The sequence below is a fragment of the Suricata suricatta genome, chromosome 5, assembly GCF_006229205.1.
Source record: "Suricata suricatta isolate VVHF042 chromosome 5, meerkat_22Aug2017_6uvM2_HiC, whole genome shotgun sequence".
NCBI classification, from domain to species: Eukaryota; Metazoa; Chordata; class Mammalia; order Carnivora; family Herpestidae; genus Suricata; species Suricata suricatta.
In genome coordinates this window covers 115,310,375-115,337,974 of record NC_043704.1, presented here as the reverse complement: position 1 = coordinate 115,337,974, position 27,600 = coordinate 115,310,375, and the positions used below count along the sequence as shown (strand labels likewise).

The following is a 27,600-nucleotide window of genomic DNA, read 5'->3' as shown; positions in this document are numbered from 1 at the left end:
TGAAATCTGACCATTTGTAGGAAAGTGGATGGACCTCGAGGGTGTCATGCTAAGCGAAATAAGTCAGGTGGAGGACAGACTCCATATGTTTGCACTCATAGGTCTAACAGGAGAACAGGAGAAACCTAATGGAGGACCAGGGGGAGGGGAAGAGGGCAAGAGAGTTGGGGAGAGAGAGGGATGCAAAATTTGTAAGACTACTGAATGCTGAAAATGAACTAAGGGTTGAAGGGGAAGGGGGAGGGGGGAAAAGAGGTGGTGGTGATGGAGGAGGGCACTTGTGGGAAAGAGCACTGGGTGTTGTATGGAAACTAATTTGACAATAAACTACTTTAAAAAAAAAAAAAAAGAATTGTGGTCACAGAATAAACAACCCTAATTTGATCCTGACCCCCCAATTAGCACCAGAAGACAACCCACAAGAAAAAGCCTCTGTGATTTTCCTCAACTGAGACAATTTGGTGTCCCCCACCCCCACTCTCTTCTTTCAGTCTGAGCAGCAGAGCCCGTGACCCCCCCCCCCCATGTGTCATTCTGGAAGGAGCACAACGATGCTGTAAAAAGCTGGATCAGGAAGACCTGCGTTCTCTGACCTCTTGCCGGGTGGAGGGACAACAGAAGCAACAGCAGGTGCATCTGAAAGGCCTCTGCATGGTCATGACTTCCCGGCCCGTACAGTCAGTGACTCGGAGGACGAAGGGCCTTAGTGTCCGATAAGCATTTCTGGTAAAGTCGTCTGTGTCTTCATTTACCACATAAACCATCTGGTCCAGGTTGTTTTTAACTTCATATCCATTATTAGTTTCAAAAGATGTGATCACTAAAAACAAAATGAAAAGGCCACTTTAAATTAGAAGCAGTTCAAAGGGGCCTCAAGAAGGCCTTTTGGACTTCTTAGTATTTCTTAGGTGCTAAAAGCAAAATAGCTTTTTAAAATTTTACAGTAAATTACATACAATTGATGAAGACACCAAATAACTCACTTGCCCAAAAAATATCTAGTAATTTTGAAAATTGAAAATATTTCTTTTAAGAAGGTCAGTATAAAATGATTTTTAAAACTTTTCCACATAAAAGCAAAGACTGAAACTATATTCCTGCTGTATCAAACTTCAGAAAGCTTTCATTAAAAAGGCATTTAAATGAGATTATATGTTTTGCCATAAATTAATCAGCTCATGAAATATACTGAGACGACCAGGGTCATTACTAATTGCAAATAAGAAAGTCAGAGACTCTATGTGGTGGTCCAATGAATGTGTGGATCTGGTGGGAAAGTGAAGGTTAATAACCTGGTGAGGATGAACTGAGACCAGCCATTAGGTTTACTGTAGCTCCGTTTTACTTCCAAAGCAAGGATACTGGACTAGAACTCAGCAGATTTAGATTCTACTTCCAGTGCTACCACTCATTAGCTGATGTGGTGCCCTTGGGGAACTCATTTAGTGTCTTGGCTCCTTCTTTTCCTCTTCTATGAAAGGTAAATATGCAGAAAAGGGCATGGGGGTTGACCAGATAAAATGTAAGCCTTTTTCAAGTCTACAAATGTATGATGTATAAATAAAATTATACAAAAAAAAAATTCCTTGTTACTTTCTTGAAAGGGTAAAAGAAAATTGTCTTTTCACTTTGAACCACTAAGAAATGATCAATATAAATAAGGAACGAGATACTGGGTAATGCAAATTTCCACCTGATTCAAATACTGCTCAACACTACAAAAAAATACATACTTTCCAGAGGCTCAAAATGCTGAAGGACGTGTATGGTGTCCAGCTGTTGGGATGAAACAAACAAATTAGGAAAAACAGAAATCACAGAATTAAATCAAATCAACATTAGAAAAGGAACTGATGAAAGGGATATCAATTGAAACCAAAATATCTTTTTGGAATTGAATGGAATAAAAACAACTAGCAAGAGAAAGCAGCCTGGCTGCACCTGTTCCGCAGAGCTGTCCAGATGGGGAAACCACCCTTCTCCGGTTCTACTACGTTAAAAGGCAAACAGGTGCCCGGTATATCAGAAAATCATCTTCCGGGGCGCCTGAGTGGCTCAGTCGGTTAAGCCTCCAACTTTGGCTCAGGTCAGATCTCACGTTCGTGGGTTCAAGCCCCGCATCAGGCTCTGTGCTGACAGCTAGCTCAGAGCCTGGAGCCTGCTTCAGATTCTGTGTCTCCTTCTCTCTCTGCCCCTCCCCCCCTCATGCTCTGTCTCTCTCTGAATCAAAAATAAATAAAACATTAAAAAAATAAATTAAAAAAAAAAAAGAAAATCATCTTCCCGCTGCAGTAACGGCATCCGGAAGAAGTGGTGTTTACACAGAATGTATCTAGTTCAGTCCCAACTCACTGGTCTCATTGCCATGTCACCTACAGACTAGAGCTGCTGAAGTTCAAGACCATTTAACGCGGACCAGTCACAGAGGTGTCTATTTTCCCAGCGCTTACAGGGAGAAAATCAGCCAGGGGACCCATACAAGAGTATCTGGTTTTATATTATTTTCATAGGTACCTCTGGAAGATGTTCACACACTGATTTCCAATCATTTGAGTTACTACTGCCAGGGTCTTTCATGCATACTTCAATTAAAGGAGAGGGTCTACAAGGGCTGGAAACATGTGATTAGGATTAGGGCAAAGGGGAGGAAACAGTCTGGGATGGGATCTCTGGAAAAGGGAGCTTGGAAAACCACTAGATAAACTTCTACCTGAATTTCACTTAGGAATGACTCTAAAGTCTGACAGTTTGATGGGCTCATTACCTGACATAGTTGAGAATATTCTAGCAGAAAAGAAGAAACATTATTGAGAACAGACTAATCACATCTACCGAATTTTTAAAAATTTTTTAATGTTTACTTATTTTTGAGAGAGAGTGTGTGTGTGTGTGTGCCTGCGTGAACGTGCGCGCATGAACTGAGGAAGAGAGAGAGGGAGACAGAAGCTCTGAAGCAGGCTCTGCATTGAAAGTGCAGAGTCAGGGCTTGAACTCACTAACTGTGAGATCATGACCTGAGCTGAAGTTGGACTGAGCCACCCAGATGCCCCTCTACATAATTTTAGATAATACAGATCATTCCTAATTCCTGAGAACATAATATTGCCTGAAATGTCATATTTCACCAAATACTCACTGAATACACTAGCTAATAAAAAGTACATGAATGTGGTAATAAGGAAAGTTAGAAATAACTAGACATAAATGTTTTGTGGTATAACTGATTACAGAGGGTATGCAGAGGATACAACCCTTCCTTCATTAAACATTTTTTTCTGGTATAAAAATACAATCAGGAGAGGGGATGTAAATATATCTTATAAAATATCAAAATGTGGTCACTAGGTGGTTTATAGTTCCTTTAAAAATCCAGAACCAAAAGTAAAGGATGTTGATAAAAACATCCACTGCTGAGTAGTCTAAAGAAATAAGGCCTGTTAATATAAAAAAGGAGTTTGTCCAGAAGACACCATGGCTGTTCAGAGAGCAGTTCTCTAACAAACTGATGGAGTCACTGGCCAAACCAATGCTCTAGAAAGAATATAATCCTGCTGCTCTGGATGCTCCAGAGTATTGACAGTCCTGATAATTATTTGCAGAATCTGCACAGGAGATTGCAAAACCTAATGGAGGACCAGGGGGAGGGGAAGAGGGAAAGAGAGTTGGGGAGAAAGAGGGACGCAAACCTTGAGAGACTATTGAATGCTGAAAACGAACTGAGGGTTGAAGGGGAAGGGGGAGGGGGAAAAGAGGTGGTGGTGATGGAGGAGGGCACTTGTAGGAAAGAGCACTGGGTGTTGTATGGAAACCAATTTTACAATAAATTATTTTTTTAAAAAAGGCTAGAATAAGGAAAATGATAGAGCAAATGACAGGCTCTGCCTTCAGTTTGCATACAAGGTGTGTGCATACAACTAATAACATCCAACAGAGGCACCTGAGTGGCTCAGTTGGTTAAGTGTCCAACTTCAGCTCAGGTCATGATCTCATGGTTCCTTAAGTTCAAGCCCCACGTTAGGCTCTGTGCTGACAGCTCATAGCCTGGACTCTGCTTCAAATTCTGTGTCTCCTTCTTTCTCTGTCCCTCTCCTGCTTGCATTCTCTCTCTCAAAAATAAATATTTAAAAAATATTTTTAAAAAACACCATCTACCCAGCTACCACCCATTGGATGGGCCTTCTGTGTCAAAAACAGTAAGCACAGGATAAAGCTTAGCTCCTTAAAAATTCTCCTACCAATCCAATAAGGTATGCATTGCTAGTATTATTTTATTGATGATGAAATTCAAGCACCAACAGGTTGGGAAACTTATTGAAGGCTGTAGAGTGAGGAAGAAGGCCAGCTAGAATTTAAAATCAGGTCTGTCTCTAAACTTTCGTTTCCTTTCCCACTTATGTTTTTTAATTCAAAACATTCCTGAAAAAGGAAACAGAACTCATAAAATATGTTAACTTCGGTCAGAATAATAGAAAAAATTAAGAAACGTTTTTTTAATATTTAGATGAAATTAAAGCTATACATCTAAAAAAGAGAAGTGACTCCAGATCTTGGATTTCTAAAACAACTTTTTTTTTTTTTTTTGCGGGGGCAGAGAACTTGGGTTTAATACGGAATTTCAGGGAATGGACAAGGAATTTATCATTTCCACGTTAAAGACAATTTCTATACTTATCACCTAGTATAAGAAAGGAGCTTTTAAAACTTGATTAACTATAAAACACTTTTTAAGTCTTTGAAATAATGTAGAGTCTACCACTGTACTTGAATGACTGGCACCGTAGTTTTTCAATATTTTGCCAAAACAAAAACTGAATATAATTTTTAAAATCTCAACTTTTGTGATCCAACTGTTTTCACTTTGAAATATCAACTCTATAACACTGTACCTATGGTTCTCAATGCACAGGATTCAGAAGGTCTCTATTGATACATAAAATTGAAAAGAGAAACATGTCAACTCCAAGGAAAATTTGGTTGGCTATGTGGGTAGACATGTATTGAATTAGCAAGTCCCTTGCTTGTAATGTATTTCAATACCTCTTTATTCACTTGTTTATTCATTTTTAATTTACATCCAAGTTAGCTGGCATATTAATGATTTCATGAGTAGACTCCAGGGACTCATCTCCTATGTATAACACCCAGTGCCCATCCCAACACGTGCCCTCCCTAAAGTCCCTTCCCCATTTGTCCCATCGCCCCACCCACAACCCCTCCAGCAACCCTCAGTTTGTTCTCTGTATTTAAGAATCTCTTATGGTTTGTCCCTCTCCTTGTTTCTATATTATTTTTGCTTCCCTTCCCTTATGTTCATTTGTTTTGAATCTTAAATTCCACATATGAGTGAAGTCATATGATATTTGTCTTTTTTTTTTAAGTTTATTTATTTTTGAGAGAGAGAAAGCACACACACAAGTGAGGGAAGGGCAGAGAGAGAGAGAGAGAGAGAGAGAGAGAATCCCAAGCAGGCTCCGCACTGTCAGTGCAGAGCCCAACGTGGGGCTCGAACCCATGAACCATCATGAGACCTGATCCAAGATCAAGAGTCAGATGCTTAACAGACTGAGCCACCCAGGTGCCCCTCCTTTTTCTAGAATCAAACATTCAGTAAGTTCTAAGAAATTTTCAATACTAGCTTTATCTTATTTTCATTAAGGAGTATTTCTGAGTTTCTGACATGTGGTATTGAAAACGCCATTCTGAGTAATGATTTGACATACCGCCCCAGTTTCTGATCTAGGTATCCTGGTCGCCCCAGAATGTGCATATAGACGGCAAATAAGAACTGTGTTGTGGGCAGGGATTCTCTGTAACTTGGCCTGAAGCAAAGCCCTTGGTAGGTCTCCTCTTTTTATTTACATTTTATGTTTGGAGGGTGGCAAGGAGTGGCTAACGAAAATCGTGAGTAAAGAGGAAAACAGGATGGGCAGAGGCCCCCAGTGATTCCCTCACAGTTGTTCTGTTCTCTTTCAGGTTGCTTTTCTTGATGTTAACTCTTCACTTCTGTGAAAATTAGAATTGGCACCTTTGAAAGCTTGTCCTCTAGTCCTGTTTTTGAAACTGCCTTTGACACCATCAAATCTTAAAATTCAACATTCAGCCTTTAGAAAACCCTATCGATCCCACCAAATACATTCCTGTGTTCCACATTTCCCTTGCACATTTCTGAAATCAGTACCACAATGCCCGCGGTCTCACGAACTGGACCTCTGTCATCGCTGACCCCTCATGTTCGTCTACTCTATCTACTTTGTATCTCTTCTTGCTGGATCCCCAGTCATACTTCATAAGAAAATCATCTGGATTTGTGAGGACTACCTGGGTTAAGTATTCCAGACCAGGAGGGCAGTTGGGTGTAGGAGGAGGCCCTGGCATCCAAGTTACTGGGACAGGCTGACTGGGCATATGGTATTTGCCAGGCTGGAACTGGATAGGATGGGCCCCAACAGCTGGCCGGTACAGGAAGAAGGTACTGGGCTGCTGCAGGCTGTTGTATCCCACAGGCGAGCCTCCTGCATAGCCTGCAGGCGGAGGGACAGCTGGTCCGGGGGGTCCTGTACCCAAAAACAAATGAAAACATTACACACTATTACCACTATAACCCAGTGGAAGTTAGAATGACCTTTTACATAACAAAGACATGTACTGCACAGCATCCACTTAAGAATAAAATATGATCCATTTTCTGAATGTGTACCATGTACCAACAATGTACTAAGGGCTTTACATACTATCTCTAATCCTCTTAAACCTTAGAAGACAGTTATTCTACACAAAGGTATAGAAGATTTGAAACACCATGTGTTGGCATCTCTTTCTACTGGGTTCCTCCTTTGGAGATATTAATAATATACCTACTTCATTAAGTTATAGTGGACTTAGAACAAGACCTAGCACATAATTGGCACCGTACATTTATGTTATCATTTATTGCTAGTATTAAGGTCATTAACATAGTAACTTTAAAGGGATACTTCTCATGATGGCTACATCATTCCAGAACAGTTTCCTCACCCCACAAAAAAGTTTATACCCAGTCATTCCCTATCTTCTGCCGCAGCCCCAGGAAACCACTACCACTACAGGTTTGCCTAATCTGGACGTTTCATAAAAATGAAATCACATAACATGTAGCCTTTGTGTCTAGTCTCTTTCGCTTAGCACAATGTTTTCAAGGTTTACCCATGCTGTATTCATTCCTTTTACCACTGAGTAATATTCCATTGCATGGACATAGCACATTTTATGTATCCATTAATCAGCCGATAGACATTATTTATTTGGTAAATAACACTGCTGTGAAATTAGTGTACAAGTTTTGGTGTGAAAATAGGTTTTCCATTCTGGAGTATAAACCTAGGAGTGAAATTAGCCTTAATTTTTTGAAGAAATGGCCAAACTCTTTTCCAAAATGGAAATTCACTGGTTTATACTCTTATAACTGTGTGTGTGTGTGTGTGTGTGTGTGTGTGTGTGCGCATATTCCTTAGGATTTTCTATATACAAGCTCATGTCATCTGCAAACAGAAATAGGTTTGCTTCTTCCTTTCCAATGTGGATGACTTTTACTACTTTTCTTTGCCAAACTGTCCTGGCTAAAATCTCCATACAATGTTGAATAGAAGTGGCATAAAGAGATACCATCTTGCTCTTGACCTTAGGAGGAATGGTTTCAACTTTTGCTCTTAAACATGATGTTAAGCTGTGTGTTTTTTATAGATGACTTTTATTAGGTTGAGGAAGTTTCCTCCTATTCCTAGTTTGTTGAGTGTTTTTTTTATTATGCAGGATGTTTCATTTTCTCAAATGCTTTTTCTCTATCTAGTGATATGATCATATGATTTTTGTACTATATTCCATTAATATGGTACATACACTGACTGATTTTCATATGACAAACCAACTTTATCTCATACTTAGGATAAACTGTACTTGGTCATGGTAATAATCCCTACTGTATATTGTTAGATTTGGTTACTATTTGCTTACTATACTATTAGTATTTTGTGGAGCACTTTTACATCTATATTTATAAGGAATATTACTCTATAGTTTTCATTTCTTGTGATATCCTTGTCTGATTTTGCTAACAGGGTAATACTGGCCTCACAAAATGAATTGGGATGTGTTCGCTATTCTTCTATTTCTTATAAAGGATTAGTATTAAAATCTTCATTAAGCATTTGGTAGAATTCACTAAAGAAACTGTCCAGGCCTAGGCTTTACTATGTCTGAATTTTTTTAAATGTTTATTTATTTTGTGTGTGAGAGAGAGAGAGGGAGAGCACTCGCACGTGCATGCATGTGCAAGTGGGGGAAAGGCAGAAAGAACAGGAGAGAGAGAGAGAGAGAGAGAGAGAGAGAGAGAATCCCAAGCAGGCTCCATACTGCCAGTCGAAAGCCCTATGCAGGGCTTGAACTCAGTTAGATCATGACCTAAGCCGAGATCAAGAGTCTGTTGCTTAACTAACAGAGCCACCCAGGTACCCCTATCAGAAAATTCTAAATGACTAATTTAATGATTAAATGATTCTCTTTACTTGCTATATAGCTTGATTTAGGTTTTCTATTTCTTCTTGGAACCAGTTTCAGTTGTTCGTATTTTTGAGGAATTTGTCTATTTCTTCCAGGTTTTCCAGGTTGTTGGTATACAACTGTTCACAGTATTCTTTTATAATACATTTTAATTTTTGAAAGCTTTTTAGTAATGCCTCCATTTTCATTCTTGATTGTAATATTTTGAATCTATTTTTTTTCTTGGTCAGTCTGGCTTAAGATTTCACAATTTGTTGACATTTTCAAAGATCCAACTTCTGGTTTTGTCCATGTGGCCCCTTGGTTTTCACTATTTCATTTACCTCTACTTTAAATTTCCCTACTTGCTTAGGGTTTGGCTTCTTTCTAAGGTGGAAAGTTGGGTTGCTGAGAGTTTTTCTAAAAAACTTTTTCTAATGTTTATTTATTTTAGAAAGAGAGAGAAACAGAGTGTGAGCAGGTGAGGAGAAAAGAGAGAGGGAGACACAGAATCCGAAGCAGGCTCTAGGCTCTGAGCTGTCAGCACAGAAACCAATGCAGGGCTTGAACTCACAAACCGTGAGATTATGACCTGAGCCAAAGTCGGATGCTCAGCCACCTGAGCCACCCATGCACCCCTCTTCTTTTTTAACATAGGTGTTGATAGCTACAAATTTCTAAGCTCTGTTTTAGTTGTACCCTTAAGCTTTGGTATATTGTGGTTTTATTTGTCTGAAAGTATTTTCTAATTTCTCCTTTGATTTCTTTTGCCCATTTAGTTATTTAAGAGGGTGTCAATTTCCTCAGATTTCCCAAAATTCCTTCTATTTTTATTGATTACTAATTTTATTCCATTGTGAAATCTATTATGATTTTAGTTGTTTTAAATTTGTTGAGACTTGTTTTATGGCTTAATCAGCAACTCTATCCTAGCCAATGTCCTATGTGCACTTAAGAAGAATGTATATTCTATTGTTGTTGGGTAGAGAGGTCTATACATTTATCTGTTTAGTTTGCTTGATAGGATTATTTACAGCCTCTAGTTCCTACTTGGTCTTCTGCTTAGTTGTTCCATCCATGACTGGAAGTGGGTACTGCAGTCTCCAACTGGTATTTATGGAGTTGTCTATTTTACCATTTAATTGTGTCATTCTTTGCTCCATATTATTTTGGAGCAGTTTTTAGATGTACATAATTGTTATGGTCTTCCTGATGGATTGACACTGCTGTTATTATAAAATGTTCTTCATCTCTATTAATCATTTTTGCTGTAAGGTATATTTTGTCTGATCTAAGTATAGCTATTTCATTAATTCTTAACTAAGTGAGAAACACTGTTCTAATATAGCATCTTACAATCTGTACATACATTAGTAGGCTGTAAAATCAATTTACTGATTCACAATTAAAATTTTTTAAATAAGATTTGCTACACTAGAATAAAATAAAATAGAAAACCACTGTATTGCCTGTATGCGGTATACTCACAACTGAGTACCGCTTGGTGAAATATTATATGTAGCATATATATAATAAATACACATATAAATATTGTTACATATGAATATACCCACATATATGTTTACTGTGGGTCACAGTAGATTGTTTTCAAGAATATGTGAGGGGGCACCTGGATGGTCAGTAGAGCATGGGACTCTTGATCTTGGGGTTGTGAGTTTAGCCCCACATTGGGTGTAGACAGTACTTTAAAAAACGAAAAGAAAAAAATTTAAAAAAAAGTGTTTGAAAGCCAGTGATTTAAAGACCTTTTTGTTTAACCAATGTAAAGAAGGAAAAGATTCTATTCTAGAGTGGAAAAGATAGAGACAATGTTACAAAACTGTGATGCATAGAGGTTTGTTTTCACCACGGTTGGGAATAGTTTTGTAGATACTCTCCTCAAAGGGAAAAAACAAATTTTACCTTAATATAGGTTAAACTAAGTTTCTCTCTGAAAATTGCTGTTTATTAAATTACTGTTTATAATGTGTATATGTGCATATATCTGTGTTTTCTAATATATGTGCTCAAAATTACGGGATGTTGGTACAGAAGACAGCAAGGGGTGTTTAGGGGCAGAGAAACCAGGATTCACCTCATGTCTAAGTAAGTATGCTAAAGGGAACAAGCTGAGGACGGCTAAGCTTGGGCTGTGATACTGAAGCCCCTCTGACGGTGTTGTATTTCCCAAAGCAGCCCAGGCTCTGGGCTGTGGGTCTGCAGACCGGGGAAGCCGGTATCTCGTTGATATCAAAAAGCAACACCACACAGCTGTGTAGGGCAGGGACTGATATTTCCTGAAAACTGGGAACAGTCCATTAGTGACTGTTCTTTGAAAAGGTCACTCGTAAAGAATGAAAAAAATTTGAAAGACAGGTTGAGGTGGAGACTATTCTCTCTCAGCCCAGAGAACAAGGTCCCGAATACCATGGACACCAGGAAGGAACTCCTGCTAGAGGAAACTATGTTTATGATTTTTATAAAAGAGAGAAGAGTTAATACTTACTGAGCTTTTCTTATGTTCCAGGCACTGTCCTAACTACTCAACATCTACCTTACATGGTAGGGACTATTATTATCCTTAATTTACAGAGGAAGAAACTGAGGCATAAGGAGGTTAAGTAACTTGCTGAAGAATCAATGGTGTCAATATGTGATAGGGGAGAATTAAAACTCAAGAGTTCTGACTGCAGGGGCACCCTTAGTTAAATCATGTTAATTTAGATCAAAGGCTGGGAAGAGGCTAGGAACATCCAAAGTAGGACTCTGTGGATGGATGGCCACGGCACTGTAGTCTAGAAGAGCAACTCTAGCTGGCAGCTGTTTTTTTAGGGCTGAATTTTGCGCGCGCACACACACACACACACACACACACACACACACACACCCCCTCCTGTGGGACGTCACGGTACAGGAAACACCAGCTCAGCTGGCAGAAGGCTGGCTTCAGAAAGACTAAGAGGTGACCAGCACAGAGGCAAAGCGGTGGTCTGGGGTCCGCCGATGCTGAAGAAACCAACCACCAGCAGGAAGGGACATTTCCCAAGACTTCCAGAAGTTGTCTGGGATGAGAAATAAAAACAGGCAGCACTTCCAGTAAGGCAAATTGGACAGAGGGTTAGATTCTGGCGACTTGGGCATTACAGGGAAGAGTGGCTTTTGAAACGCAAGAATTCTAGGACATTGTGGTGACTCATAAAGACTCCACTCATGAGCATCATGAATTGCAGAACCATTTCGTCCAATAATCTCTGAGAATAAGGCCATGAAATAAATCAAACATTCCTTTATTTGGGAAACATCCCACAAGCCCATTTCAAGGACCTGCTGCTGTACCTGTTGCTAGAGACAGAAAGGGGTAGAAAGACAACGTCTGTTTTCAAAAACATTCAGTTCTGCAGAAAATACACAGATTAAAAAAATAAAAAGAGAACGGTTATCATGAAGCAAGTAATTTGTGTGATCAGAGGCGGATTCACACTGTGTGAAGAGATTGGAGGAGCAGCGCCTGGCCCAGGCGGAGGCGGTGCCCTGCAGTGCTGGTGCTGACACATCAGACCAGCCTGCACCTCCACCACGGGCAAAGGTTTTATGGGGAGAGTAGGTGTGAAATGAACAGCTGCATGGGGGAAGCCCAGCATTGCAGGGGGCAAGGTTATGTATGGAGATTTAGCAAAGACGGCTAGAGAGGAAGGAGGAGAGTGAAGATTATGAAGGATCTATACTTTGTACAAAGAACCTGAACTGTATGCCAATAAAATAGAAAGCGAAGCCACTGCACTCACACTGCAAACCTCTGTGGATGAGGTCAGATCAGGCAGGAGGTGCCTGCAGGAGTGCTGACGGAAGGCGAGGAGGTCTGCAATGCAGAAAGTCGTAAGTAGCATAAGGATAAGCAACACTGAAGGGGCAGTCCCATCTCAGTAACAGACTGGATATGAGGAAAGATTCTCAGGTTCTGACGCGGGTCCCTGTAGCCTCCAGAAGGAAAGAATAGAAGGAGTGAGTTCCGGAGCAAGATGCCCAAGCTAAACTGCAGACACTGAGCTTGAGATCCAGGGTCCTTCCAGGGAAAGTGGGCTACAGGCAGCTGGAAATGCAAGTTCAGAGCCCAGGAAACTGAGATGGGTGGGGGCTAAGGGAGTCTTCAGTGGTCAAAGGCAGACGAATTACAGAGATCAGGCAGGAGAGTGTGTGAAAGGTTAGGTGAATGGAACAGGTGGAAGAAGACAGGTAGGGCAGGGGAGCGCACGAACTCTGGGGAATACCGGTTTTTAAGGACAGGTGACATACACATCTGGAGAGAGACTAATCAGAAGAGACTAAAAGAAAAATAACAGTAACTAGAAACAATGTCAAATTAGAGCTTCACAAGGAAAAAATAAAAACAAAAAAATCCTAGTGTCTTTAGAACAAAGTGGAAGAAATTACATGTTTCAGTTTGTCATGAAGAATAAACTTCAATTCCTGTAAGAATTGTGTTTTAGAACACCCGAATTAGACTGGAAATCATACATCCTTACCCCCTTTTCCTGAACTATTAAAAACAATGCAACTAAAAGTCACATAAACTATCTTAAAAATACTGTGTTATCATTTGAGTGAGTTGCTTAATTCTTGTAATATTAACCATATGAGTTTTTAAAATGTTATTTTTGAGAGAGAGAGAGAGAGAGAACAAGCGAGCACAAGCAGCAGAGAGGTAGAGAGAGGAGGATAGAGGATTGAAGCGGGCTCTGCACTGACAGCAGTGAGCCTGAGGTGGGGCTCGAACTCATGAATAGCGAGATCATGACCTCAGCCCACATCAGACACTCCGAGGGAGTCACCCAGGCACCACTAACCATGTAATTTTTTAACGTAAAAAGTATGTCATGTAATGAAATATGAAGATCAATAAATTAGAAAATTGCAATTTAGATTATGGGGCTATTCAGTATAGATTATATTTCTAAGCAAAATTATATACACGTTTATGTAATCAAATGGTTTCTGTTATATGTATTATTCACAGGTGTTAACAGAAGGAAAAAACGTGATTGAATTATGTGTGGTAAAGAAAGAGCATACTATATTCCCATGGGGAGATTTGTTTTCTCACTTATTTTGAATATTATCTCTCTTCTTTATTTCAAGAAATTAAAGAAGCGCCTGGGTGGCTCATTTGGCTAAGTGTCTGACTCTCAGTTTCAGCTCGGATCATGATCTCACAGTTCATGAGCTTGAGCCCTGGGTTCTCGGTATTGGACGGCTTCTCTAAATTTACCTAGGTGACTGCCAACATGATCTACATAATCTATCTTATATTCATGGGTCACTCTGTATCCAAGAACCTAGATTCCAAGAGAAGAGAGACACTACCATTTCTTCTTTTTTTAAACAGTTTATTTCTTTATTTTGAGAGAGAATGAAAGACCTCTAGCAAGGGAGGGGCAGAGAGAGAGAGAGAGCCAGCTTCAAATCCTCTGTCCTCTTGTTCACTGCACCTTCCCTGCTCTTTCAAAATTAAATAAACATTCAAAAATATTAAGTAAAAAAGAAATTATGTCATTTTTCTTTTTTTTATTTTTTAATGTTTTTTATTTATTTTTGAGAGACAGAGAGAGACAGTACAAGCAGGGAAGGATCAGAGAGAGAGGGAGATACAGAATCCGAAGACAGTCTCTAGGCTCTGAGCTAGCTGTCAGCACCAGGTCCTGATGCGGGGCTCGAACCCATGAATTGTGAGATCACGACCTGAGCTGAACTCGGATGCTTAACCGACCGAGCCACCCAGGCATCCCTCATTTCTTTTCTTTAAATCAACTACATAATAACAAAAGTGTCCTTATTAACTCTTCTTTTAAACATATTTGGGACAAAATTATTTTCAGTGGGAACACATGTCCAGTGCTATAATGCAAATAGAAATTAAATAATTGAACATTAAAAATTAATTAAAGATAAACACTTTATAGTATTTCAAGTTCTTTCATGTGAATCACAGGGACATAATTTGCATGTCACAGATATGTACATAGTTCAACCACTAGGTGGCGATCACAATGAATTTTTGTTACTGTATTTCATAACTAAAAATTCAGTTGTATGCTCTATACCATAATGTTTTCCAATTTATCTAGTTATTTGATTTGAATATCTCTTAACATCTTGCTAGTTTTTTGGTACAGAGAGGAAGAGACACTTTCCCAGACAACCAGAACATGGTTTATAATCAATGTTACTTAGAAATGGTAGAGAGATGCGTGGGTGGCTCAGTCGGTTAAGTATCGACTTTGGGTTTCAGCTCAAGTCATGGTCTCACAGCTCATGAGTTTGAACCCCATGTCAGGCTCTGATCTGACACTGCAGGGCTTGCTTGGGATTTTCTCTCTCCCTCTCTCTGCCCCTCCCCTGCCCGAGCCCTCTCGCCCTCTCTCTTAAAATAAATAAACATTTTAAAAAAGAAGAAATTGTAGTGTCTCTGTTCTAGTGGAATCTAGGTTCATGGACACAGAGTGATCCATGAATATAAGATAGATTATGTAGATCATGTTGACAGTCACTCAAGTAAATTTAGAGAAATGGTCAGATATAGCAGGATTATAATTTAGGACTGTCAATCCTAAAATCATCCCCAAAAATGTCTTATTTAATGCCCCTTACCCATTTAGCCCATCCAGCATCCCTGTTCATTCTCTGTATTTTAAGAGTCTCTTAGGTTTTGTCCCCCTCCTGGTTTTTATATTATTTTTGCTTCCTTTCTCTTATGTTCATCTAGTTTGTATCTTAAATTCTTCATAAAAGTCATATATTTGTCTTTCTATGACTAATTTCATTTAGCATAATACCCTCTAGTTCCATCCATATTGTTGCAAATGGCAAGATTTTATTCTTTTCGATTGCCCAGTAATACTCCATTGTGTATATATACCACATCTTCTTTATCCATCTGTCCATCGATGGAGATTTGGGCTCTTTCCATACTATGGCTATTGTTGATAGTGCTACTATAAACATTGGGGTGCATGTGCCCCTTGAAACAGCACACCTGCATCTCTGGGATAAATACCTAGTAGTGCAATTGCTGGGCCATAGGGTAGTTCTATTTTTAGCTTTTTGAGGAACCTCCATACTGTTTTCCAGAGTGGCAGCACCAGTTTGCATTCCCACCAGCAGTGCAAAAGAGATCCTCTTTCTCTGCATCCTCGCCAACATCTGTTGTTGCCTGAGTGGTTAATGGTAGCCATTCTGACAGGTGTGAGGTGGTATCTCATTGTGGTTTTGATTTGTGTTTCCCTGATGATGAGTGATGTTGAGCATTTTTTCATGTGTTGGTTGGCCATGTAAGGATAGTTCTTTCTGCAAGCATGGTTCTTTCCTTTTTTTCTTTGAGTAAGAAACTCATTAAGCCATAAAAATCTGACTTCCTCAGTTAGGTCTTCCCTCAAATCCTTGTTAGAGCCAATTAGTGTCATCTACAACATTCTCTTCATGTTTTCATAACAGAGCAAAGAGAATGCCATCAGTGCTTGTACAACTTCCTTCCTCAGGAGCCCACAAATGTATTCTAATTGACATCTGGTAAACTACTTGGCACCCTGGAGGCATTCAATACTTATTTACTGACTCACTCAATTAATTACTCTTCAAAGCAATCTTAACTATTAGTATGGTTTTCTGGAGAGCTGAAAGAACCTTTCTGACTCACCCACCTGGTACAAAATGGGAATTGTAGTCAGGAGGTGCATCAGGCCTTTGATCAGGAGTCTTCTCATCTGCAGGGTGCTCAGGGGCTGTGGGGATGACACCTTGGGAGAGGGAGAGGGACATGATTTACAACGGAAGTGATAATGTCGTAACAGGATATATTCATTTTTTCTCACCCATGAATGTAACTAATATGATATACACTCCTATGTTTTAAAGACACATAATTCATTACATATATTAGATTTTTAACCTGTTAATATATATTGATAAATTTTCAGGCTGACTATAGATTAAAAAAAAAAAAAACTAAGCGAGTATTCACACTGTAGTATGACCAAAGCAACACACTTTGATGCTGGTGGCCCTGCTGACTTCCTGCGGATTCCCACCCACGTGAACACCCGGCGCACGTGCAGAAACTGCTGTTCCCACCATATGTTAGGGAGGACACAGTCATACATAGAGCGAACCTTATTTTTTCCCTAACCTTTTTTGGAAAATGACTGTGTTTAAATAAATTCAAAGCATAACATAAATACACGAAGGCTCACAGCGCAGCGGTGCCACACACAACTCATTAGAGCTGGGTTAACCTACATCTCCAGTAAAGGCAACCTGGCTTGCTGTAAGCGCTGCAAGGGGGGAACTGAACTCACTTTCCATGATGCTATCTTGTCCTCTTGTTGCAACGCGAGACATGTCTTCTTGTATTCCCTACAAGGAGAAATTCTGAATCTCTAAACCGACTGACTTTTATCCAAGAAAACCCAAAATCTCATACATGCGGTATTTCTTGCCTCCCGTCATCTCCTGGACGGCTGGAAAATGCAGGGCTGGCTTCTGAGCCCTCCTCCGCGGCAGGCTGTCATCACAGACGAATTATTACTATACCCCTCTTCGCAGACTTCCTTTCTGACTCTTGTTCCCTTTACTGAATTTTCCCCACATATTTTAGAGAACTTTCAATACATATGTCCCCACATAAATCCCTTTTAATCCTTTTCTGCCAAAGGTAGATAGAAATGTTCACATGTATAAATGAACACATAACATGTTTTCTCCAAATGCTAAAAAAAAACCCAAAAAAACCTCAAAAGGAAGTAAACTCCAATTTTTTAAGAAAAAAAATCAAACCATCCACATTTGAAAATAAAGTGTATTAATATTTATTCATAAACTTAACAGAGGACCATAAGGGAGGGGAGGAAAAATAGCTGGGTAGAGGGAGAGAGGCAAACCATGAGAGACTCTTGAATACTGAGATTAAACTGAGGGCTGATGGGGGAGTGGGGAAGGGAAAGGGGGGTGATGGGCATGGAGGGGGGCACTTGGTGGGATGAGCACTGGGTGTTATATGGAAACCAACTTGACAATAAACTATTAAGAAAACAGATATACATTTTAAATAATAATAATAATAATAATAAAAACATTTATTCATAAAAATTTACCTGACATTTTGAAGAATTCCAATTAATCCTGAAAAATAAAACATTTTTTTAAGTTTATTTATTTTGAAAGAGAGAGAGAGAATGAGCAGGTGAGGGGGACAGAGGATGCAAAGCAGGCTCTGAAGCAGGCTCGGTGCTAACAGCCAAAAGCCTAATATGGGTCTCAAACTCACGAACTGTGAGATCATGACCTGAGCCAAAGTTGAACGTTTAACCGATGGAGCCACCCAGGCTCCAAAATAAAACATTTTAATACCTTACGATGGATACATAATTGCTCTTACTACTTAGTGATACATGAAAAATCTGTCACTTTTTTAGCTGTCCGCTACCTTTCCTTCATTCCTTCATTAATTCAACAAATACTTCCTGAACACCTATTATGTATCAGGCACTATTATGGACGTTGAAAGGATAGCAGTATGAAATTAATATAACACTGTATATGAACTATACTGGAATTAAAATAAAATAGAGGAAAATAAAGAAACTATAGCGATAAACCAGATGGGCCCTCCTGGAGCTTATAGTCTAGTGGAGTGAGACTTAAAAACATGTCAAACATATAAATTTAAATTTAGATACAGATAGTAAATTTAAATTTAATTTTAGATAGTCACATAATTCACATTTGAAATAAAGCGTAATAAAGTTTGTTCACCAAAGACCTATACACCTGGCTGACATTTTTGAAGACTTCTAATGAATACTAAAAATAAAATGTTTTAATGCTCTAATATATTTACACCAATTTCAATATACAATATATATTATTACTTAGTAATACAAGTAACAGGTTTTGTGGGGGTCCTTTAAGTTTATTTATGTATTTTGAGAGAGCACACGCCGTGAGTGAGCAAGAGAGGGGGAGAGTGTGAGAACCCCAAGCAGCTTTCACGCTCAGCACGGAGCCTGACCGGGGTCTCAGTCTCACAACCATGAGATCATGACCTGAGCTAAAACCGAGAGTCGGATGCTTAACCAACTGAGCCACCTGGTGCCCCAATTTTGTGATTTTTGTCTCCAATTACATTTCACTAATTTTTGTATTAATCCAACAAATATTTACTGAACACCTATCTTGTAGATGTTGAAAATACAGTAGTAAACCAGAGAAACAGTCACCGATCATGCTGGAGATTATATTTTAGTGGCATGAGATTAAAAATGCATTAATAAATATTTCAGATTAAGTTGAGGGAGTACAGTTATAAAGACAAGTAAACAGTTTAGGAAAAATATGGATAGCAGTTCCGGAGGTTCAGGGGAAGCGTCTCTCAGGAGGTAACCTTTGAGCTATCTGAACTACACAAGGAAGCATTACACTAAAAATGTAGGAAGAGAGTTCTAGGACAACAGGAAATGTGTGCAAAGGCCCTGGGGTGGCACTGAGCTTGGAATACTCAAGCATGAGAAAGAGGTCAGGTAAGACTGGGACACAAGGAATGAGGAGAATGGAGGGAAGAAATGAGGACACATCAGATCACACCTGAAGGCTGAGGCAAAATATCTGTGATGTGGGAAATCTTTGGAGGACTTTCATCAGTGGAGTGATGAGATCTGATTACACGTTATCTGGAGGAGACAAGAGTGGAGGTACACAGTGAGGACAGGATGGCAGCAGTGGTCCCAGTGAGACCGAGGCTGGCTCAGACTGGGGAGGTAACACTAGAGAGAGTGAAGTGTGGGCAGAAGCAGAAGACAGGAGTCAAGGCTGGGTGTCAGTTTTCAGGCCAGGGTACCAGAGTTGATGACAATGCCATTAACTGAACTAGAGAGGAAGATGGTAGGGGAAATGGGGGGGGGGGGGCTGGGGAGGGTAGGAATCAAAAGTTCAAACTAGACATGTTTTGTTTAAGAAGAGGCCAAAATAAGTTAATTTTATTTAAATAAACAGTAGATATATGTAAACACTATGATAATAACTCAAGAGAAGTAAACCAGAAGTTGATTTCAAACAAGGGGTGGGAAGCGATTTCGAGGATCATTCAAGATTGAAAAAAAGAAAAAGGAAGTTATTATCAGGGAAAGGAATTTTAGGATTTTTGAGTTCTGGATGTAACAATAACAGGGAGAACATCAACAAACGCTATAATTTACTGAGTGCTTATCTACTGTCAGACAACAGGTTGAGCACTTTGCATATATTATCTCTCTTATATGTAAATGGCCAACACTGCTAGAATCAAGCACTTCTAAATTTAAAGTTCCTTTAGGATTTTCTTTCCAGTGTGTTGTCCTATTCAGCAGATTACAGACTGTGGTCATTTGTGTAGTTCGAGCTGAGTAGAAAGTCATCAATATAGAGTAGGTATGTCAAAGAAACATTAGATCACCATATAACACAGTAGTCCACATGCATATGAATACAACTCATTGAATACCACCACGGCAGAAGCCACTGTATACATTTTCAGCTCAAATGGCTGTCTTGCTAAACCTGGGTCAAACACCTCCTACGTTGTACCATATCCAGTCACATCGGGAACTTCAGCCAGTCGTACGAAGTCCAATGTGTCTTAAGGCTAAAGAAGCATTCTGAGGCACACCTACGAGCCAGCCCCAACTGCACGCCAGCCAAAGGAGTCCACGGAACGGATCCTACGCCTTCAATGATGGCAATCTCTGGTGTGTAGAAAACGAAAACACCCTTCTAGAATCTTGGGGTCCAACATTCTGGACATTCCTAGGAGTATACACTCAAGTGACTCTTATACATGTACAGAGAACATACATACGGAAATGTTGACACACTGTTCATATTAAAATAAATTGAAAACATCCCTAATGTCCATCAGTGGTAGATTGGATAAGTAAATTCTGGTACGTTCATACCGTTCAAGAGCCTACTGTAGTGAAAACTATAGCCATTCACATCAGGAGAGATGAATCTCAAAATCACAACACTAACTAAAACAATAAAAGTCACTGGAGAACATATATATAATATCACTAAGAATGTTCAACAGTGGAGGGGCACCTGGGTGGCTTAGTCAGTTGAGCATCTGACATCGGCTTAGGTAATGATCTCAGTTTGTGAGTTCGGGCCCCACATCAGGCTCTGTGCTCTCAGAGCCCACTTTGGATTCTGTGTCTCCCTTTCTCTCTGCTCCTCCCCTCTTTCAAAAAATAAATATTCAAAACAAATTTTAAAAAAGAATGTTCAACAGTGGAAAAATGAAACACAATAATTTTTTTCTGATATATATGGGGGAAACTTTAAAGAAAAGTTAGGGAATTCAGGAACAGGAAAGTGGTTATATGTGGAGATGCGGTGTAGGACAAGTGTTCAATAATGCCTACAGGGGCTTCAAGGTTCCTCCTGATCTAGGTCTAACAGGGTGGGAGAGATAGGAGTGATGGGTTCTTACAAGTCTTTAAAATGTACATATATGTTTAAATAGGCATGTGTCTGACATGATTTCACAAGAACAAAGAACTGTTTGGCAGTTATATGTGAGAATAACCTTCTAACTAAACATCTACTTTTCCTTTCTACCTTAATCCTGGGAACTGTAAACCATGAGAAAACAGTGATGGAGATGAATTAGAACAGATTATTAAGTGCTTTAGTGAAAAGAAGTGAATTATCCATCCATCCATCCATCCATCTATCATCTATTCAAACTACCTATAGTGGCAAACGGTAGAGTGCAAAAGTGGCCAAGTTTAACAGTTGCAGGATTTCAGTGAGATTTGAATATTTTTTATGTTCGAGATAAAAACCTGACTGAGGAAATACAGAATTCTCGACCCCAAACATGAAGTAGTACCTTTGAGTCCAGTCCAGGAAATCTGTACTTTTAATATAGCCCCAAGTGATCCTTGTGCTCAGGCTTGTTTGAGCCTGATCCTGTGCAAAGGAAACTAACACTTCTCAACCATGCCAGGCAGAACTTAGAATTCAAGTCTGACACTGTCAACAATAGCCAAAACATGGAAAGAGCCTAAATGTCCAGCACCTGATGAGTGGATCAGGAAGATGTGGTATATATACACAACGGAGTATTACATGGCAATGAGAAAGAATGAAATATGGCCATTTGTAGGAAAGTGGATGGACCTCGAGGGTGTCATGCTAAGCGAAAAAAGTCAGGCAGAGAAGGACAGATACCATATGTTTGCACTCATAGGTCTAACAGGAGAACAGGAGAAACCTAATGGAGGACCAGGGGAGGGGAAGAGGGAAAGAGTTGGGGAGAGAGAGGGATGCAAAACCTGAGAGACTATTGAATACTGAAAATGAACTGAGGGTTGAAGGGGAAGGGGGAGAGGGGAAAAGAGGTGGTGGTGATGGAGGAGGGCACTTCTGGGGAAGAGAACTGGGTGTTGTATGGAAACCAATTTGACAATAAACTATTTTAAAAAAATTCAAGTCTGATTCAAGTGATTGAGTAACAACTTGAAAAAAATATACGAATCTTTAAATTTTAAGGGATTTATAAAAATGTTTTACAAAGCAACAAACATCAAAATCAACTATATATACACATTGCCTCACAAGTTGCAGATGCTCACAGAATTTGTTTACCTCCCCTCTCCTTTGAGATGCTAGTTTCTTTTACTTTTTCACCCCAAATTCCCTTCCCTTTGTTATAAAATGTTACTATATGGCTTTATCCAAAGTGTTACATAAGGCAGGGTAATTTCCAGTTGGTACAAGTATAAATGTAACTTAATCCTCCCTTAACATTCAGTGGATTGTTTTCAGATTTCCTAATCACTGAGCAAGGACAAAAAGTGCCATAGGTTGACAAGAGGCTGAGTTTTGGCTTTACATCAGATGGAATTCTGATTAAAAAACTGAACAGTGTCTCCATAACAAGTTTGCGTGCCATGGTCCCAAGAGCTGTTAATTCCAAAGGTCTTTTGCATTTTCAGGGCTTAGGCTGCATACAGGGGAATCAGAGCCAACTGGAACCTAATAAAGAGGGAAAGGAGACATGGGCTGGATAGGTCGAGGTGGTTTGCTACCTTGCAAGGCAGCCCTCCTAGCAGAAATGGAATCCGACAGCAAGAGCATTTACCTCTTGTTGTGTCCAACACCGCAGCTGGGCTGTATCCTGCTCTTCAATTCCACCTTTGTAAGCAGTGACATACTAGGGAAGTTCAATGAAACCATAAGCTCTAGAGCCATACCATGGATATCTGAAACTTCAATCACAAAACTGAGAATAATGAGAATAATGGTCAGCTTTTTGCAGTTGAATACTTACTGGAATCTGTCCTGGCATCTTGGCAAGGGAGCCTCCAGACACATGATAGTCTTTCAATTTTCTAGGCAGAAGTCTTAGAAATTTGCTTATGCAGACTAAGACCTTGGGCTCTGCCTGTTTCCAATGCCTTCAACGGCGAGAAGAGAGAAAAGAATGCAGGAGGTCACTGTCTGTACAATTCCTCTGCTTCTTCTTGGAAGGGTGGGAAAAACAGCCAGTTTCTGCAAAGTCCTAGTCCATCTACCACAACTGCCCTTTGGGGTTTAACATGGAACTTCTACGAGATGACATCCTTTGTATACAAGGCAGGAATACTTGAAGGAGAGATGTGGTGCCTGGTGAATGATGGACGCCAGCACACTTCAGACAGTATGAACAGTGGTTCAAATAGAGAGACAGATGCCAGGTACCCCTAACGGCTATGTGACTTTGAATGACTATTCTGCTGTTGGGTTATCTATTGCGTCATGGGCAGTATGGCAGCTGCATCCACCTCACAGAACTACCGGGAAGAACAAAATGGTACACTCGGATAGCACCTACAACAGTGCCTGGCACATAGCAAATCCTCAACAAACATGCATTATTACTACGATGTCACCAGGTAAAATAAGCCAGGTGGTGCAGAGACCAAGAATAAATTCCTGCATTTAAAAATGAGCTATAAAAAAGAGCTGTCTGCCATTTAGCCATTTAAGATGTGTTGCTGAGCATCCCTGGTGAAGACTTTATACTGGGTTTCAAGCTGACATCAAGAACTCCTCATCTTTTGCCACCAGTGAGGATGGTTCTAGCAGACATGATTTTATGAGCACTGTTTGTAATGAGTATCAAATCGAAAAGAACTAGGAGAAAATGGAGCCATTGATGGAGGCCTTTTTCTATTTGTAGCTAAGTGAAAGACAAATGAGTTAGAGTACATCTTACATGTCTACGTTTGCTTTTAATTTTTAATTATACAGTGACATTAGTTATATTATTGAGATGAATAGATTTATCCAGTAATGGACTTTTAAAATAGCAAAGTTAGGGGCGCCTGGGTGGCTCAGTCAGTTAAGCGGCTGACTTTGGCTCAGGCCACAATCTCACAGTTCATATATAGAAAACTCTGGGTGCTATGACAGAGGTGAAAACAGACACACAGAGAAGTTATATAAAGGCTTTCCCCCGAGGTTGCACAGCCATTGAAGTACTGCCAGCACCTGACCAGCAATCCAGTCCCCTGCCCCTCCCCCCACCAGACTACAACATGCTGCCGTCCACCTGTGCCTTCCTCTTGTCCACTGCAGCCACACCAGAACTTTCCGTATTTACCTTCGAGGTAGGGTGGAGTGGAAAAAGAGTAGAAAAATAAATACAATTTAACGAGCCACTTTCCTTGTTTCTGGGGATGGCCTTGGTAGCACCAAAGGGCAGAAACAACTAGTTCAAATATGCTTCTTTTTGAATATGAAGTTCATTTCATAATTGGGTGAGTCTGGTCTTTGAGTTGTTCTTACAGTAATGGGGATACATTTATAGTAATCCCTCTATTTTGGCTCAGCACAAGTTTTGTGGATTACAAATACACTGATTCATATGTGATATTATGGCTAATATTAGCTGTAAATGTTAAACTTAGTTTACTTATTTCACTGAATAAAATGAATATGTGAAGAATTCATTTCTTTAAATACTTCTTTTTTAAATACCTTTTTTTGGAGGCACCTGGGTGGCTCAGTCGGTTGTGCATCCGACTTCGGCTCAGGTCGTGATCTCAGTTTGTGGGTTCCAGCCCTGTCAGGCTCTGTGCTGACAGCTAGCTCAGAGCCTGGAGCCTGCTTCAGATTCTGTGTCTCCCTCTCTCTCTGTCCTTCCCCTGCTCGTGCTGTCTCTCTCTGTCTCTCAAAAATAAATAAAAAACATTAAAAAAAACATTTAAAAAATTTAAATACCTTTTTTTTATGCCAGAGAACGAGAGCACGAATGGCATAGAGGGGCATAGGGGGAGGGAGGGAGAGAAGAAGGGAGGGAGAAAGAAAAGGAGGGAGAGAAAGAAGGAGGGAGGGGGGAAAGAGAGAGAGAAAAAGCATCTCAAGCAGGCTCCATGAGGAGCATGGAGCTCGGCGTAGGATTCGATCCCACAGCCCTAGGATCATGACCTGAGCCGAAATCAAGAGTCAGACGCTCAAGGGGCACCTGGGTGACTTAGTCAGTTGAGTGTTCAACTGCGGCTCAGGTCATGATCTCACAGTTTGTGGATTCAAGCCTGGAGCCTGTCTTTGGATTCTGTGTTTCCCTGTTTCTCTGCCCCTCCCCTGCTCATGCTCTCTCTCTCTCTCTCTCTCTGTCTCAAAAAAAATTAATATTAAAAAAAATTTTTTTAAAGAGTCAGACGCTCAACCAACTGAGCCATCCAGGCGCCCCTGAAGGATTCATTTCATAAAAAAAATCCTACAATAAGATATCTCGTGGTGTAAACACAGCTCAGGAAGAAAGTGCTTTTTAAGGGGCTCCGCAACCTTTGTCCCTGGGAAAACGGTCCAAGGGGAGGTCATGCGTATAAAAGGGGGTACTCCTAGGGTCTCCGCCTATTCTACTATCGCCCAACGGACCTGATGGACCGAACTGAAAAGGCGCTTTTCTGTACTGGAGGTGGTGGCATGCGGTGGAGAGGCCGTGGAGAAGAGGAGGAAAGAGTGGCCTCCTGGGAAGGAGCCTTAACGGGAACTGGAGGAGAGAAAATTAGCAGCAGCTACAGACATAAACAGCGTTGAAAAGGCAAGGGCTTTAAAGAAGATTAAATTCTGAGGGAAACCCTAACTATAACGTAAGTCTCCTCAAGGAAGAGATTTTTACTTATATGACTACTTACACATTCTGGATCATGACAGAGCACAGGACTTATGCATTTTACAGGTATCAGTTTCCCTGGATTTAAAAAAAAAAAAAAGGATGTTGTATATTCTAAATAAATTTAAAATTAAATTTGTTTATGTAACGGTTTTTTTGAATGGTAGTGATTCACATGGAGATAGTTCCCTTAATTTGCACATTTTTGTCACTTTTGCCCTAGTCTGTATTATTACATTGTTCTGCTCATAATATAAATTATAAAACAAAATTCTCTTGACCACATACTACTTCTACAACCCTGCTATGTAGAAGCTAATGAAAAATGTTAAATTATTTATACACAACATACTACTTACCTATACTTTATATATATATATTATATATTGACATATATTTACATACTGTTTATATGTTATGTACTTAAATACACCAGATTGCTAAGCCACGGCACTGAAACGAATAGCAAACCAGAAACAAATAAGCAAACCAGTCATGTTTCTAAATTCTCAAACAGAAACCATTATTACATTCCTATTTAAAACTAACCGGAATGAGGCAAACAGAAAACATGATTCTTTTCAAGTGAAAATTTTAAATACTTTTTAGAGAAATTATAAGTACTCTTTAAATTAGCAGTTAGTTATGGAGAGCTGTAGGGCTACCTACTGATTAATTAAGATTCCAAATAAACAGAAGTAGTATGTTTAAAACACTCTGTTTCTCTGAATTTCAATTTTAGACATCATTTACTAATTATCTAGGAAGTGCCAGAAATTGTATATTTTGAGTGAGGTGGGTATTAATGACTTTCATTACACAGGTAAGGAAAGAGAAGCTCAGAGTTTAACCCGTTCAAGGTCAGTTTTACAAACTGGGGAATCTATGCCTTAAAACACCCTCATCAGAGCCCAGATTACTGTTCTAAACACCACTAAAATGGCCTTCTATCTCCTTGCTGCCCTTTCTCTCTCCACCCTCACATTGCTTTCAAATTATCCAGCTCTCCTACTACTATATCCTATAATATGAAAATAGGCCCGCAGCAAGATGGCAGAGAAATAGGGAGCTCCGTACTTCCACCCCATCTCTCAAACAAAGAAGGGCTAAAGCCAAAAGACACTGAACTGCAGGAGTCTGGGAGGAAAAGAGACAGAGTCCACTAAGAAGACATCCTCATAGGTGCTTGATTGCGAACTGGGGAAGAGAAAAACGGGCCAGGACCCGGAGGCACAGAGGCGGGGGAGCTCCCTACATGGAGAGATGAGGGGACCAGAAGGAGCAGCTGAAACTGCTCATAGAGCTGTCCCTAGAGAAGGAAAAAAACCTCAGCATGGGCCGGAGAGGGATCCTATCATCCCATCTCTAACTGCAGGGCTTTCGGAGAGAGATCCTAACTGTGGCACTTTCTTTGGTCTGGGTGCCCCGGCTCCAGAAGGCACCAGGAGGAACTGCTCCCTTATTCCTACTCCATCCCTGCCTAGCTGCCAGGAGTACATTTCAGGTGGTATCATTAAAGCACACAGACTAAGATCTGGACAGGAGGTGGGCTTGGGACATAGAAAATGGTCCACCTTGGCTACGCCGCAGCACAGGGAGATCGGACCTAAATGTATGATTTGCAACGCTTGGCTCAAGAAGGTATTGGGGACTTGCCATTTTTCTCCCCACAACCCAAGGCGGGGCCTCAGGGAGCAGGAGTGGGGGTGTGGGGGGGAGACCCACAGTGGAGGCAAGACCTGCCTACACCAAACCACACCCTAGAGAACTTTTTTTTTTTTTTTTACCAGAGCCTGGGGCAAGACCAACATTGATGCATTGCCTTGATTAACTCTAGATCAATGATTCCCAGTCAGATATATTTTTCCTTATCTCACTCTTATCTCTCCCCTCCA

General features: G+C 40.1%; 1 protein-coding gene across 4 annotated transcripts in view; it reads right to left on the bottom strand.

Annotated features, from left to right (window-relative positions):
- PLSCR4 (phospholipid scramblase 4) overlaps positions 1-25,778 on the bottom strand; it is a 32,772-nt gene extending 6,994 nt beyond the window's left edge. Inside the window, exons 1-8 of one of the 4 annotated variants that reach the window (XM_029940807.1) lie at positions 22,874-22,982; positions 22,685-22,756; positions 17,658-17,685; positions 16,863-16,920; positions 16,209-16,304; positions 6,319-6,554; positions 1,734-1,776; positions 594-820 (exon numbers count right to left, since the gene is read on the bottom strand). In XM_029940807.1, coding sequence (XP_029796667.1) covers positions 594-820; positions 1,734-1,776; positions 6,319-6,554; positions 16,209-16,304; positions 16,863-16,920; positions 17,658-17,685; positions 22,685-22,756; positions 22,874-22,917 — 804 coding nt within the window. In that variant the 5' untranslated portion in view covers positions 22,918-22,982. Of the gene's footprint in view, positions 1-593; positions 821-1,733; positions 1,777-6,318; positions 6,555-16,208; positions 16,305-16,862; positions 16,921-17,657; positions 17,686-22,684; positions 22,757-22,873; positions 22,983-25,727 lie in introns of those variants that run through there. The other 3 variants (XM_029940808.1, XM_029940809.1, XM_029940810.1) reach the window with 3 other exon arrangements.
- Positions 25,779-27,600: the final 1,822 nt, after the last annotated feature.